This window comes from Rhea pennata, chromosome 2 (assembly GCF_028389875.1).
Source record: "Rhea pennata isolate bPtePen1 chromosome 2, bPtePen1.pri, whole genome shotgun sequence".
NCBI classification, from domain to species: domain Eukaryota; kingdom Metazoa; phylum Chordata; class Aves; order Rheiformes; family Rheidae; genus Rhea; species Rhea pennata.
Genome location: NC_084664.1, coordinates 40719980 through 40737162, shown reverse-complemented (window position 1 = coordinate 40737162; position 17183 = coordinate 40719980). Strand labels below are relative to the sequence as shown.

The 17183-nt window shown below is 35.4% G+C and overlaps 1 protein-coding gene across 1 annotated transcript in view; it reads right to left on the bottom strand.

Moving 5' to 3' along the window:
- KCNH8 (potassium voltage-gated channel subfamily H member 8) overlaps positions 1 to 17183 on the bottom strand; it is a 197030-nt gene that overhangs the window by 9782 nt on the left and 170065 nt on the right. The window contains exons 12-15 of the mRNA XM_062567830.1: positions 8505 to 8543; positions 6412 to 6767; positions 2408 to 2514; positions 1276 to 1352 (exon numbers count right to left, since the gene is read on the bottom strand). Coding sequence (XP_062423814.1) covers positions 1276 to 1352; positions 2408 to 2514; positions 6412 to 6767; positions 8505 to 8543 — 579 coding nt within the window. The remainder of the gene's footprint in view (positions 1 to 1275; positions 1353 to 2407; positions 2515 to 6411; positions 6768 to 8504; positions 8544 to 17183) is intronic.

The window sequence follows — 17183 nt, the reverse complement described above, 5'->3', positions numbered from 1 at the left end:
GAACTGTGTCCGGCACACAAACTCAGGTGTGTAAACAACTTGAGAAGTAGTACTCTTTTTAAATCTCCTAGAGATTTTCATCCTCTTACTTGGAAGACTCCTAACATCTGCCTACTAGAAAGAGACTATGTGATCCTACTTTTGTCACACACCCGTGGAAGAAGGAGCTGCTGGTGATCACCTCTTTCTGTATAACAACCTAACGATTCATCTATTTACTGAAAAACTTGTAGATCTATATGTAAGAAGTTCAAATTCATGTCTATCCCAGGAGAGACTGTAGAAGTGTTGGGAAGTGAGTACTTCTTACTTCACCTGAAGTAAGAGGTAAGGGTATTTTCATATAGCAACCTGATTGTTGCATGAAAAACAGACTGCTCTCCCTTTCTCATTCTTGAAAGAGTGCACAATATTCAAAGCAATGAAATGCCTAACTCTAGTACTACGTAGACATTTTTGAGTTCTTTGACCAAGCCTTATAGAAGACTATAATCAATGGACCACGGCACTTTGATCTGAACACTGTAAGACACTACAGTTTGACACATAACTGAATTAATGCATTCGGAGTACCCTAGCCATACCTACGATCTTAGCTCAGGACATGCAAGCTATCTGATCAAGGTACCTTGACCCACAATGAAAGGCTTTTACAATCTTACTACTTCACATATGACAATATAATAATATGTAGATTAAATGTACACAGAATGAGAAGAAAAATAAAACAACATTTATGGTAATAAAAGAGATCAGGAAATATGATGCAAGATGTATAGAGGGAAGCATGGCTGAATGATATCAGCCTCTATTTCTCAGGACAAATTTCTTGAGCAGGAAGGGATGAACTCTTGTTTAGCTCTGAGTATGCTCAGGTAATGTGATTTGAAATGTGTGATGTAAATTTGGATGTGCTGGATTGCATTTTTTTTTCCAAGTAGATTGTGAAAAGACATGGTGTTGCCCTAATAAATTAGGGAAGGGGGGCTGGGACAAAGAAATAGAAACGTATCTGGAAGAGATCTTAAATGATACTAGCTATACTAATCTAACTTTAAATCATTTTCTGGCTCTAGTACATGACACAAACTTTTATGTAGCTTTCCTGTAGCAAATAACTCTAGGAAAAAGTTAAAACCCCCAAATTTTCCTGGATTTAAGAACCCTATCCGGTTTTGTAAACTCAAAAACACATTTATTAGACTCAAAAGTTTTCTTAGTTTCTCCTAGCATTCCCTGAATCACTGTTAATCCCCCCTTCCCCCGTCATCTTACCTCATTGTTAAGCTTACTGATCTGCTGTTTTGTCTCTTCTGCTTTGATAACAAGCACGGCAGCACCAATTTCAGCCTCTGAAAATATTTCAAATGCATGTAAATGAGAGAAGTATAACAACCTGGTTATTTGCTTGGATCAAATGAAAGTAAAATCTTGTGTTTACGCTCAGTGCAGAATGTGTAAGAAAGGTGTGAATGAGGTAAGCTGTACTGCTCTCTTCCATCTCAGACTGAAAAGACCAAGAATGGCAACCCTGGTACCAATGGTGTGACACCTCAACAGTTTTGCTGGTTTTTTTCTTTTTTAAAATGACATATATAAAAGTAAATTCCTATTATTATTTTTCTGTTTTGCATCAAGAGAAACTGAAGTGTCCTAATGGCCTCTATGATAAAGGTACATAACTGTGAGAACTGTTTGCTCACCAAAGAAGGGAGGTTGGAAACAGTCTGAGTCATACTGGTTACGTCACCTCAGTATTAGTCCAATGTGTTTTCTTTCACTCACTTTTTTTTTTTTCTTTATGACCTCTTGTGTTCTTCTGTGCTGCTGTTTCATCAGCCTTTTCAGAGCGCAGGCCATTTAAGGCTGCCTAAAACCTCTTTCTATTTATGCTTTCACTCCCACAAGGACCATGTAAGGAGAAGTGCTTTTCACTTTCTGAAACGCATGATGCTCCAAGCTCTCCTTCTCCACCCCAAATAAATATCTTTTTTAACAAAACTTGGGAGTCAAGTTTTCATCTGTCTCTTTGTGAATTAGTTTTTCATTTGATATTTGAAATGCCTTGATACTGAGTTTTGCCATGTGTTGAGTATCTTTTATGCATCAGACACATGGCTGATCCCACAGTATCCCTTGTTTAAATATAATGCAGGAAAATACAGAATCCCTTGCAGGCTGTTTGTCATGACTGGCTGCTAGCAGGAAAAGGACAGTTAGCCTATAGACCTTGTTGTATTCTTCTACAGAGGCCAGTGCAAATGGTACTGAAAGCACAGTTACATATTAAATCCATTTATGGCACTTGTGAGAAATTATCCTGCTGAGAATCAAACAAGCAAAGGAAAACAAATAGCAGTTATGAAAGGTGTTTTCTCCACTGAGTAATTTCTCAGACAATACTCACCTCCAATTGTAGGAGATACCCGGGATTCCTGCCTGAGCTGATCAGAGCTGAAGTCAAAGGTTTGGCTTTCCTCATTACGATTTCCATCTTCAATCCCATCAACAATTCTGGAAAAGAAAATTATTTGAAGGGTGATCATAGATGCTTTTAAGTAGTTGCATAAACATCACATTAATAATTATATTCTCAAAATTACTCCTAAAAGGCAAAATTTTAAGCAGTGGTAAATTTAGCACTACACTAAGTTTAGAGAAATATAAGAATCGTTATGTTGATATAATTTCTTATAAGTCGCTAAAGCTTAAATTTACTGTTGGAGGAAAGAACATGAGGCCAAATATAATTAACTAGAGCTTCAAAACTATCATAACTTTTGCAGTATATACTGGGCCCTTACCGGAACTTATACTGAATATAAACATAGTTTGTTTTTCCTATCTAAAGTAATTTGTTACTGTTCATCTTTCTTCTACACAAACCTAAATACACTTCGCTGTCCTGCTGTGAAATATAAATCTCCCTGCTCATAACAGCCAGGCTCTTAATTTAGGCTTACTGTTTATTTAGGCAAAGCCTAAGCCTGGACTAATAGATTTATCAGTGTGTCTCTGTACGCTACAGTCAGAAGTGTTGTTGCCACACAGCTAACTATTCTTAAATTAGGTTAAAACTAACTCATGCAGGGCAGTTTTGTATGCAGGCCGAATACAGAAATGTATGTCTAGACCTAGCCTGCAATGTCACAGTTGCATTAGTATTGATATCTGATCTAATTAGAAAAGGCATTTTTCAGTTATTTCTACTCATGCATTGCAGCTGACCTCCAATTTGCAGTGTCAAGAAATCTAAAGAAAAACATTGAAGCATAAATCATAAGCGTAGCCATACATACCAAGAAGAGGAAACTGGAATCACACAGAGAAGTTAATACACATTAATAAAATACATTATTATGAATAGGTCTTCTTGTAATTTATTTGAATTAGTACTATAATGAGAATAATTTGCCTCCCACTGTTTTAAAGTTAGTGGAAATGACTGGGAAAAAAGTTAATTGACAGAAGTGAAGCATCACTTTCTTGTTTTATCTGCACATCAGATTCAGTATTTGTCTTCCATTAGGCAGTGGATTTAAAAACTAATGTGGAAGGGCTAGATCAGACAGTTCTTGGATTTTGTGCTAATACAGTCAATGGTGATTATTTTGTAGTGATGGAAATTAGACTTTCCATCTAATAAGAACAGGATATTCTCAGACAAATCTCCTGACTGGAAATATTTGACTAAAGGAGGAGTAGATAACATAGTTATCTGTGATAAGTTTGGGTTGGGAGATCCATGTAAATTAATGACCCTTGTGCACATACAATATATTCTTGATCCTCTAGCCCTTTGTGCAGGTTTAGGATCTGTGTCTTGTCTCAGTCATCATGATGTGGGCATGTGAGCTAGGGGTTATTAGACTTCACTCTAACCAGCCTCTGGGAGGAGATGGGACTCAAATGTCATGCTCTGACAACACTGGACTATACCACTACTTGCAACTGAAAATCTGAATGATTACTTTATTTGGAATTTGCTATGAAGCCTATTTAATGTCATCTGGCCTCACTGCTTCAGAGAGCAAATTTTTAAATCAATATCCATTCTGTAGACATTTCTCACTATTTAAAATGTTAACATTTTAACTGCCTTTAAAGTACACAGGAGAAAACTATTCAGATGTGACTTGGAATTTATAGCAGAAGTGTTTCAAGATACAAACTAAAAAGACACCATATTAACAAAAATAGTTGATTCTGGAGATCCACAAGACGGGGTTCTAGCTGGTAAATATACACTGGGAAAGACAGTTGTTTTTATAAAAATGTGGAGCTATCTAGTTTGGACAACTGAAAATATATGGAGGGACAAAAGTAACTAGTAAATCACATTCCCTTATTCATTAGCTATTGCACAGCCCTGAATTTTCTCCTGAAGATGAAAAACTAAACTCCTAAACAAACAAACAAAAAAAAAAAATCAGAAAAGATTAACAAGTGACCTCTCCTATCCAGTAGGTTGGGGCTAGAGTACACTTTTTGGGTACTCCATATGAAGAAGATTATGAATACCTAGAAGTTAGGATGCTGGCTTCTATTCCTTTATCGAAGGACTACTTAAATATTTTAACCAATCTCCATATATCTGCTCTATTGTCTTTGCTACAGTATACAAGAAATGAATCTGAAGTGCCAATAAAAAATGCTGGTTGACTTAGTCTAGGAAGCATGCACAATGGAGGAAGTTTCTTGAGAGGACAAAATGTGTTCTCTTGAGAGGGTGAGCAACTCAGCTGCATTGATTGGACATTTCACACCAAACCAATTTCTTGCCATTCTCTTACTTACACCGCTGTCTAGGAGCTCACAAAAGTAAAAATTATAATTAAGGTATTATTTTCTCTTTAAAATTTACCGAAAATAAGTTTAAGACTTTAAAAAAAAAAAATGTTGCCAGTTTCAGTGTTCTGATTATATAAACTATATTTTAGTAAATAATATGAAAGCTTTTTGGTTGGAAAGCAAAAGTCTCAAAAACCTGTTTATTAGAAGCCAATATCCCAGCCAATTAAAGGAAATATTTTGCAGTTAAAAACAGAAAGAAGAGATAATAATGTATGTAACAAAACTTGTTCCACATTTGCTTTTGCAGCCTGGAGTGCCAAAGACTGACTGCATATGTTCAGAACTGTAATGAATGAAACTGTGTTTCAACAGAAAATATGAAAGATATCTTTTCCCTGAAATACCCGTTGTTTTGCAAATTGTAATGGCCTTTAGTCATAGCTGACCTGAACCAAATTCATGAGAGACCTACCAAAGAAATGAAGCATTTTCCATTACACCTTTCACTTCTGCTATTGTAGAAGCCAGTTATCCACATATTCTCCCCCTCTCCATAATAACAAAACACGAATTGGCTTGTTACCTGTTCCTGTTTGAAATATGTCTATACTGATCAAATACGTGATGAAGGAGAAAGATTGCTTTGTACTTTTTCACATGTAACTTTCACCATCACATCCTTAGGGATGGTGCCTTGACAGAACTAAACAAATATTGGTCAAGCTGTGGCTGCGTCGTGTTTGCAATGCCAAGCTGCTGAAACTACTACTGTGCTCCTAGTGAACAAAAGAAGTTTTAAAAAATGTAAAATATTTCAAAATACAGAAATCAAAACCTAAACAGAAAGATCAGCTACTGCAGTTCCTCGTATGTCAGGGAAGAGATTGTGTTCTCTATAAAGATCTAGTCTCCAAATTCTTGGGTTTTAGCAATCAATAATTATATTGAAGCAATCTGGAATTAAATTATATAAATCACTTTTCTAGTAAAAATTAAAATACCACTATACCACAATAAACCACTACATGATTTTTGTTTATGTCATAATTCACAACAAAACAGATTTTCTGAACTATGTCATTATTTTCTACATGACTTCTGTCATCAGGTTTCCTTTCTCCAATGTAAAAGACCTGAAATGTTTTCTAAAATTGCTAGGCAATAGTTTTCCATTAGAGTTCTCTTCTCCAGTAATTTTTGTGTTTGCACAGCTATGCTCTATTATTATCTACTTGCTTTCTAAATTGCTTTCTCTCTGATGGGCTCAGAAAGCTTCACAGTGCTACTGTGGGGATATATATTATTATAGAAGGACAAAATGATGCAGTAGAGCCAGACTATTCAAATAAGTCACACATTTTCATAACTGCTGAATACTTTCCCCTTATACTGGTAGAAATTCATTATCTTGCAATAAAGCCCCAAAGTTATAAAATTCTGCATAGCGTGTGATAGTTCCTACAATATGAGGACTTTTCCTTCTCTGCAGGATTAATGAAATGTTAACATTTCAAGAAAGTATGAACTAGTAAAGAAAAATAAATATTTTATAGTATTACTACCATTTTTGAGTAAAAGATATATAATAAGGAAGAAATAACCATTCATAACTATTACCTTGGGCTGAGGTCTGGTGGACCATTGACGTTCAGTGCTGAAAGGTGTAACTTAAGGTTTTTCTCTTTCTTTCTGGAGTAGTAATGGAGTTCAGTTTCATGCTTGGTCCTTGAGGGGTTTGAACTGCAAGCGCGGATGGGCGAGTGAAAGGGCACCGTTCCTGAGGCCAGCTGTTTCAAGTTTCTCCCTAGGTAGCTCTTATTGCTTCCAGCCTTCTTCTGCTGAGAGGAAGTTGTGCTTCTCGTATGGATTGGTGAAAGGGAGCTGCTCACTTCTTCTGCTTCCTCATCCTCTTCTTCATCTTCCACAATTGATGCAAGTCTCTTGTTAATATTTACATTTCCCTTGAGCTCTGTCTAAAAGAGCAGATAATACATATTAACTTAAAATTCAGAACCTAATACTGCAGGAACATAATTTCTTTTAATGTTCATACTGGAACAAAACCTAATCTATTATAGCTTTCCTTTCCTATTAGAACTAGGACTCTTTCAAAACTCTGTTATTTATCTCTTCAGTTGTGGATATACACATACGTATACACAGAGAAAAACACAAATACATTAAAAAGTCTTCTAGTAACACTGCCAGTGAGCTCACTGCAATATATTTTATTACCAGGAAGGATAGTGCTAGTGCTTACAAGCCATGTGTTTGAATAGCTAAATTTTGCTTTACTGAGGATTATTTCTTCTGAACGTGACACTCAGATTCCAGGTGCACCAAGGGAAAGAACTGAGGCTGACAATTCGTGTAATTTCACATTTTTACACAGAGTGATTTGTAACATGTAAATAACATTTATACCATTTCAGTCTGAGCCCAGACGTCCTCTTTGTCTTTCTTACTCATCGTGACTGAAGTGTCTGCTGGGACAGTGGGCAGATTTCTCAGCTTACACAAAGTCCCATTAATGCAGTGACAGTGTGACAGTGCCAACTTCGGAACCAAGCCATCAAAAGCAGAGTTGCATCTATTTAAAAAATATGCCCTGTAGCTGTGTGGTATTGTACACAAGGCAATTTAGGGGACCTAGAAAGGGTTCTATTCATGACATACTAAGTAAAGCACAGCACTCAGCACATCTTAGCGCATGTACTAAGAAAACAACGTATTGTTTGTTATTTTTCGTGGTAACAAAATACATTGGCCGTGAATGCGGAGATATATCACACTTAGGATCAGGCCATAACTTGAAAAAATCCTGCCTTACTTCCATGGTACAGCTTGCTGGACAAGAAATAGACAAAGGGAGGAAGGCACAACTGGTTTCTAAGTCAAATTTACAAACTCTACAAATCTGAGTGAACAGGAGAGCCAAAAGCAATTTTGTTTTTTCAGAAAAGGTTGTTATTTATTTATTTATTTATTTTTCAGGCTATTCCTCTCAATCTTTTAGCTTATTTAAAGAGCGAAGCACTATTAACCGTACATACAAAACCTGCTTTTAGAAGCTTTCACAGACCAATTTCCCAAATCCATGCCAAGCTAAATTGGCTGGGCGAAAATGCAGGTTTGAGGAATTTAGCCAATTGTTCTAAGCTCTTATTGGTGTCTAACTTAGTATTTTGTAGCATGAGTTTAATTTTGCTGTGTACTACTGCACATTTTCACTAAGTGAATGCCTTTTTGTTTGTATCCATTGAGTAGACGTAATGAATTAGGTTCTTTCAATCTGAGATATATGAAAAGGTAAGAATTTAAAACAACATCAGAAGACCTGTCTACATATACAGTAATAGCAGCCTTGTTGTCGACCAAAATACTCAAATGTAGGCCAACATGATGAACAAATTGTACAGGACTTGGCTTTGATGCAGCCTATATTCTACAGAGAACGAGCTTTAGCTATATTCTAAACTTTGGCTTGAGTAAACAGGTATTTAAAAAGCAGGTGCTGTGGCAGGACATCCAAATCTAGCACTGGAAAAAAAAGATCCTAAGTTGTTACTCATATAAAATGGACTATCTACAGGATGCTATTTAAAGACTTATTCTGAAATCACTAGAGTCTCTTGGAGCCTTTCCATCTTTGCTCTGCCCATGCTGTGCACAATGTCAAGCTTGGCATATTTGAAATGTGATTAACATACCTGAGATAGCGTAGATTTGTTTGATAATTTTGATATTACCTGAAAAAAAACAAAACAAAAAGTAACAAATATGTGCATCTGCTCAGCATTGGCTTCCAAGAGCATACAAACATCTAAACCAAAATATTTCTGTTGATATAGGAAAGGAATTTCATGGCACAACCACTGTATTAAATGAAATGGCAACAATGGCAACATAGCATCAATGCTAATGACACTTCTTGGAAATAGATGCTGGCAGAATAAAGGTATATCTGAACAGATTTGATTTTCCTTTCATAAAAAAATACAGATTTCCTGCAAAAATAACACTTTTTTGTTAGTAAAAAGTTGGATTAAAGCTCCAAATCTGTGAATTGTGTGCCTAGCTTGTGCTGGAAATGGATGGTGATGGATTCCTGCGCAGGAACAGCACGCTGCTTTGCTGCTGCCTCTGTATGGATTTGGCTGCTGTGCCAGTCTAGTTCTTACATGTACTTAAGTCCCTAAATCTTTACTTTGGGGACTTTTCAAAGACAATGATGTGAGTGAAGCAAGTAGGACCAACGTAAAACCATGGGAGATATGAGCTAAGAGCTATTCAATCTCATGAAATTTTCCCTTCTTGGATTAAACAAAAAACAAAAGGAAAAGGAAAAAAAAAACATGTAAGTTTAAAATAGAACTACTCACAGTAAGATCCACAGGAGCTGTTGAATACCGGATGATATGAACATTCTGTTGTTTATTTAGCTGTCTACATCCTGTCCACAGGCAAGTTTCAGACAGCCCAAGTGCCAAATTTATAAGAAGTTTAGTCCATGAGCTAGAATTTTCAGAAGTGATTTTCAGCTTTTATGTTCCTAAGACTCCCATGTCAAGGTATAAACCACCTAACCCCCTTAAAATTCATTGCATCATCTTATTTATCTCCAAACTCAGGTAGAAGAGGCTGTGTCTTTCTGGAAGTCACTGGGACTTCCAAGTTTCGTAAAAATCTTCAGAACACCTAAATACACGGTATTTAGGTACACACTTAGAAAACATCATTCTGTTCTGTTTTCTTTTTTTCTTTCTTTCTTTTTTTTTTTTTTTTTTTCGTCACAGACCTTTCAGGGTATCCTGAAAACTGTTTTTCAATTGCTTATAAAAATGATGGTATTATTAGAGATATAACATATGAATGTATATTTTACTAGTATTTAATTTTGTGTAAGCAGAAATCCTACTCCACATCTACCAAGCCAATAGCAGGTGTATCCATAAATTTAGCAATAACACTCACCAGACTGCCAAGCAGAACAACTGCAATAATTAGGCTGTGTAAATAAAATAACTGCTGTGTTCTTCCCGAGGTTGATAAAATATTAGACAATATTAGTAGAAGAACTAATCTCAGATATTGAAATCTCCCAGCTTGCACTTTCATTTATGCCAGCTGAAGAAACACCGTATCTTTCAAGATCTGGGAATGTACTAAAATACTGAGGCTTTAAAAATCAGAATTAGGCAATACTTGTGGCGCAATTTGCGCATATGTTTAATTTGATTAATTTACATTAGTGCCCAGAATTGTGGGGCCTCAATTTGCTTGGCTTCTAGGCACAGGTGCAGCACAAATGTTAAATAGCAGCATTAATTAAAACTCCAAACCAATCACAAACATTAGCAACCTGACCAAAAAAAAAAAAAAAAAAAAAAAAAAAAAATCAGAAGATATGAATTTGCTTGCTGGATTCTTTAGAAGGGACTTTTCTCTTGTATTTTTGAACATGGGAAAAGATCTCTCTCCTCATTAGAGTTTTTTTTTTCTCATGAACATGTATGTTAATTTTGATTTTACAGCTTAAAAATGGAGGAAAAACATCATTATATGAGCATCACCTAGAGTGCCGGTACGTTTCCCCAAAGCTGCATTCTTGTGCTTTCTGCTCCAAAATGAGTCCCAGGCAGCACTTCTGACAGCCCACCTCCCTGACCACCAGGACTGCTGCTCTGCCAGGAAGCAGAGTAGCGGCAGCGTCCATCCTCCTCTGCTGTCTTTGCTGGTAGCTGAAGCAGGGAGAATCTGCCTGGAGATGAGATGGGGTCAGTGGCAGCCCAGCTGCGTATTGCCTTAGGACCTCACCAGCCAAAAGGTGGAAGCGATAAGGATTTTTGAAGGCAGGATGCTTTTTGCAGGGAGGAGAAGGAGGAGCCTTAAGAGGAAAGTAGTGTAAGAGAAGGACAGGTAGGAGCAGGGACCAGGTGACTTCAGACACTTTTCCTTAGACTTTCTTCTTTCACTTGCCCAAATTCTTGAAGCCTTTCTGAGTGCGGACAGCTTCAGTCTGGGTAGACTGATACATTTGGACGGTCTCTGTGCCTATAAGCCATCTCCTTCATACCATGGAAACCACAGTGAGGAATGCTTTAATTGCTTCTATATTACTACACTACAACGGCATGTACGACTTGAAACTTTGAACATTGTGTCCTTTGCACATAAAGCTGAGGCCTGAACATTATGGTTTAGCAGTTTAAAAACTAGTAAAAGAAACTATAATTAAACTGTGGCCACACAGAGTTCTCAAGAATTAACTGTTCTTAATCTCTTCCAGCCTTCTTACTCTCTTTCTCGCCTCACAAAAACACCATTCTCAAAGAGAAAAAGCAAAGATATACACAAGAATATGGAAAAAAAAAAAAAAAAAAAGCAAAGCCAGTAAAAGTAAAGTCTTAAAAAATGCACGTAATTTTATCTCTCTACAGAGGCAATATTGGAGAAAAGAATTATGAGTGGAAATAAGGAATTGTCCTGTTTGCTAAAACTTTTTGTATAGTCCAATAGACTTTTGTAGTCTACTTTAAAATGCTTTTTGTCTTATATAAAAGGAAAGAGGGTACAAGATGACTAACATTATGGGCTTTTAAAGGGAAGTGCTAGTTTTACAGGCGAGTAGTATGTTAAGCCACAAGGGCAGCAGGAAGAAAAACACTGCTATTTTTCCCTATTATGTGTTAGGAAAAAAAAATGACTGGCGTACATTATGTGAAATGCACATAAAGGGTCTACTTCAATTTTTAATTTCAGCCCTGATGTCTCCTTATATTTTGTAAAATCAACCATTAAAATTATTTTCACAAGATAATAATAGATCAAGTACCAAAAGCAGAATTATATCAACTTCTTTAGTGAATATCACCTCAAATCTATGTTCTTGTCATTGTTTAACATGTTAATAAATAAAGCTAAAAAATTTAGTGATCTTTATCACTGCTTATTACAAGCACAAAAAGGGAATTTTCACACCTGAAAACACTGGCAGTTAGCTATCAGAAGCCAGTAATCTTAAGATTTTTCCAGGACCAAGGGACAGTAGCCTTTAATAGAAGAATTTCTAAGGGAAATTGTAGCCATACCAAGCCATGAATTAAAATTATAAAATGATAAGAGGAGAAAAGTAGAGATACAGCTAAATTTGGAGCTATACCAGAAAATGTTTGGGTAGATAAATCTGTATTTGTCAGGCTCAAAAGAAAGTTTTCAGCTTTTACTGGCTTCATTCCTATTGCTCACTGTTCAGGAGAGATAGAAATATAATTTCACCATTTTGCTTGCAAGTCTAGGATCCAAAAATATATGAATAACACTTTGCATCTGAGGGGTCAAAAGGGTAAAATACTGTTTCAGGAAAGGATTTGAAATCAAGCTAGAATATTAATGTTCTTAGCATTTGGAAACAACAACAAAAAAAGCTGTTTAGGAGCAATGTCAGTACTGGGGAGGAACAGAACACATGCCATATGTTCTGTTCTTTGCAAACTTACTGCATGGTAATGGAAAAGATATGAGCACATAACAAGGGATTACTGTACTGCTGAAAAGCTTAATGCCTCACACGTGTTCAGCCCTCAGTTTTTCGTAAGCAGGAAGTTTTTCAATGAAATACCATAAATCCTTTAAATCACAGACCACTGACAAAGGAATTCTGAAGAGTCTCTTAGATCAAGTACAATTGTAATATAGCTACATTTACTTATTGATGAGCTTGCCCCCTTATTTTTACAGATTCCTTATTATCTCTTTTCCTTAACTATTGGGCCAATCAAAAAAAAAAAAAAAAAAAAAAAAAAAAAAAAACAGATTTAATTTGTGGACGTAGATGCTTTCAGCATTTTCTGATCTAACTTATAGCATACAGTATACTGAATGAGCAGCAAAAGTAAAACAAATATCTATTTTATTCTAGGTGACCAGTAATGATGAATTGCCATGATCCATGATATTTGCAACCTTCTATTAAGCTATTATCTTACATCATCCCTATTTTCTGAACAAATTATTATAGCTTGTCCAAGTATTCAAAAATTTGCTGGGTGTGATCAGCTTTGGATAAGCTTTTTTGTGACTGAATGTCTTTTTTGGATCCAAATTTCTCATGTGAGCTTTCATATTTAGGCATTTAAAGTTTGCTTTTCATATATTTCTTTAAAACCTGGAGGATAATTTCACTGGATTCATATTTACTTATACTTTGACTGTTTTACTTTTATGAGATCTATTGCATTTCTTATTAAAAAGGTAAATATGTCACCGCAACAAAACCTCTCTGATCCTTACCTCAATCAAGAATTGCATCAATGGTAAATTTGGTTGGTATAATTTATCATTTCTGCTTCTATTTTCTTACTCAGCCCTTTCCCCCTCCTTCCAAAACAAAAGTGGGGGTTGTTAAAATAGACAACAGACCTGTGACATGTGCTGTTCTGGCAGGTAGCACTTTTGGAATAGCTTATAGGTTAAATTGAACAAAAAATATCCTGAAGAGAATTTTTCAGTATTCGTACTGTTTGATCACAGTCATGACAGAAGTCTCACTCTGGTGGAGATTTACACCATGTCACTAGAAATTACAACAAATTCTAACACTGTTCAAAGCAATAAAACTGAAAATTCTTCCTCTTCCTGCAAATACCCAGGCATATGTTTAACTTCGTGAAACTCTAAGTGTCACACAGGCTCACATATGATTGTAGGACTAGAACATTGGATTGATATCTGATTAGAGTCTTCAATCCAAGGCTGTAGGAACTGTGCAAGAGTAGCTTTTATTTTTATGTTGTTAGCTTTATATTAAAATAAAACTTTGAAGTTTTATTTATGTTTAAATAAAACTGCTGCCTTCAAAGGCAGCAGTCTTGCAGTAAAGTTGAAAGTAAAGGAATTGCATGATTTTACCTTAGGGCATGAAGTCATGTCCTGTGAAGATACCAGGAGGAGGCAAAGTATATAACCTTGTTAAGTAAAAGGGCCAATGTAACTTCATTCCCCTGTGATGCAATTTATTGCGTGGACACATAGCACAGAATATCAAAGTGCATAGCCCTTTGGAACTCTTGGGAACTTCATTATTTAAGAAGTGCTACATAGGTTAGAACTAAGGCAACATGGATATTCAATAATTGAATGGAAAAAACACTTCAATTTTCAAAGTAGCACAGCATGAAACCACACTCAATATTAGAGTAATCTATCAATTTTCCTAAAAAATTGGAAATATAAGACAATATATATAAAAAACTGAATTTTACAAGATTAACCACTTGAAAACGCAAAAGTAGGATGTGACTCAATATCTGAGTTCTGCAGTTTCAATCAATATGACTCAAAAAATAAGTCTTTCTTGCTTTCTTCTGTATTATGAGAATGGCAATGTAAAATCTTTAGCCAGTAAAGTAACATGATTTAACACTTTTTCACACTCTGTAGGGCTTTGCAAAGAGTATTTATTTGAAAAAATAGGACTATACTAAACGTATCAAAATAACTTATCTCCTTAAACTGGGATAAAAAAAAATCTTTCTAAGATAAATGTTCTTTGGTCTACTTTCCTTTGCAGGTGCATTGAAAAGAAAAGCAAAAAAGATTTCAGAACAGCTATGTGGAAATTTCACCATCTCTGAATCTTATTACCTTCCTTTCCAATACCAGAAACTGATACTTGTAGTTTTTCATGACTCCACTGCATTCTGGACTGCGTATCCACCAGTTCTGCATGTATCCACCAATAAGCAATGCCTAAGTACATTAATATTCTTGCTCATATTCATTTTCTTTTATATAAACTAGTCCTGCTTCTTGTTGCATTTACAAGAAACAGACTAGAAACAAGAACAAGAGTTTGGGATTGGCCTTAAGCCTATTCAGCTGGTTGCTATTCATAGTCACAACAGAGATGTGAATAACAGATAGCTCGGGAAAAAAAAAAAAAAAAAAAAAAAAAGCAACAGAAATTTGATTCAAACTGGGCATGGATGTAGACAGCAGTCATTCCAATACTCCTTCTGGCACCATCTCCAAAGCAGTAATTTCATAATATAAGCCCCTGCAGAAGGTTACAAAGCCAAAACATCCCATGAAAAGGATCCAGCAATAAGTCTTGACATGTCTAAAGGATTGTGCCATCTGTGCAAGACATAGTTTTGCTAATGACAACTCAAATCCATCTCAGAGTCCTGGACAATCAGAAAAAATGTCAAGGTTAACACAGATAAACAATGATTTTGGAAAAGGCAGAAGGAATCACCAGTGACCAATTTAAAATAAAATTGATTAACTAATAGCACAGTGCTTCTCTCTGATCTTTTACCTTATGCATACATTGCTATTCTAGAAGCAACAGCACTTAAGAAATCAATGAGATTTACTATTTAGACCAAAAATACAACCCTGGCAATTAAACTCTGTATTCATAAATTCTGTTTCATCTTTAGATTGGCATTCTTCTGCTAGGGTCTATGGGTTAGTGCTGGGATTGCCTTCCTTTTCATAAACTTGTCTTTTATGCCAACAGCAGATAACCTCTATTTTACCCGCAAAGCAGCATGTCAAAAAGCAAGATGTCACTTTGAGATGTTAGTTCAGTTCTTGCTCAGGGTATTGCATGCAGTGAACTAATGCCTCTTTTCATAGAAACACAACAGGAAACATTGGACTACAAAAGCATATTGTTAAATGGTCAGTGCTTGCATTTCTGTCATCAACTCAAATATCCAAGAAATCAGCTTATTAGCAGACATGGCATTTTTGGTGATGCTTCTAATCCACTTGCAGAATAAGCTTAACACAAGGTTCACAGAGAAGTGGTCCAACACAACAAACATCCAAGATATAGGGTCTCTACGAAATAAAGTTTTGCTTTCTGTTATACTCTCATTTTCTCCCTTCCCCTAATCTTAACACACACACACACACACACATATACATATATATATAAGAATGTTAGTATTGTAATTATGTTATTTATCACAGCATTCAAAAACTGATCAGTCTTAGATAGATCTATCAACTGTTTTAGAGATGAATTTTCAGAAGAGCTCTAGTTTCAGTTATACAGGTAGCTTCTGTAGCTCTGGTTTTACTGAATGAAGATACAGAACAACAAAAAGGAAAATTTTCTGATGTATTTAGTTTTGTATCATCAAAACTGTAGATCACACTTATACATAAATTAAATACTTTCTTCTTTTTTTATGCTTTTGTATCTTTGAGGAGAAGGGTAGGTACAGACAACCTTCAGAGGTACCTTCCAATCTCAAATATTCTATGGTTCTATGCTTCTCTGGGCTTTAAAAAAATTGTACTTAAAAATGTTACCAATTCTATAAAATTGGAACATAGAACTTGTATCCATGTAGAACGCCTACTTGATATGCAGGTTGCTCAAAGACTAGCTCATATTGTAATTTCACAACCTCAGCATTTATTTTGAGGTTAATAATGGCTATGCATGTGATAAAGGAATTTTACCATATACATCAGCCTGGCATGGTCATTATGTGTCTCATGGTCATTGTATCTGAGGTTTCAGAACTAGTGTTTTCATAGAAAATTTTCTGATAATTTTTCTCATTTTCTTCATAAATTAGTTTTTGAATGGGTTATTGAAGAACGCTTCCAAATTTAGGCCACTTACTGATCTTTGGCATGGAATAAACGTAAATACCAAAAGAGCCCTTCTAATATCATTCCATTGTTAAGCACACAATATATAAAGGTTAGTTTTATTTTCCATTTTTCCATAGCAGAAACAAAGATATAATACTAATATTATAAACCTTATAGAATCATATTTTCCCTAGGTACAGTGAAGCATATTGGCAAAAATTATGTAGCATCTCTGTGTAATTAAAATAGAAATGGTTAGATTCCAAGGCAGTGCTCTTTGATAGCTAGCAGTTTTTCCTGGCCTACATTGTTTTGCACAGTGTTTTATACCCTTCTCACACCACATTCTAAAAACATCAATAAGCTGCTTTAATATCCTGGATTTTTTTCTACATGTAACTCTCTGGTTAAGCTTTATAATCTGAGGCAGAATGCAATAATCCCAGGAAGTGAAATGAATGAGAATGGAGAGCGCTCAAAATGACTCAAAAGCTAAAATTAAAAGTAAAGTTTGTCACTTATTTAAACATTTTAATTCTAATTACAATTTTTTTATATTTTTTAGAAAGTGCTAAGCTCCAATTATGAACATTTTAATTATATATATAAATATATAAATAAAACATTTAATAGTCTTATTACAAATAATGTCTAGCTAACAATCATAATTCCTATCTGTTAAGCCAGTTACAAGAGGCAGAGAGTGCCCACAGGGGTAGGCATTTTAAGGTGGGTCACATATGTGTATTATAGTTTCAGACAAAACTCAG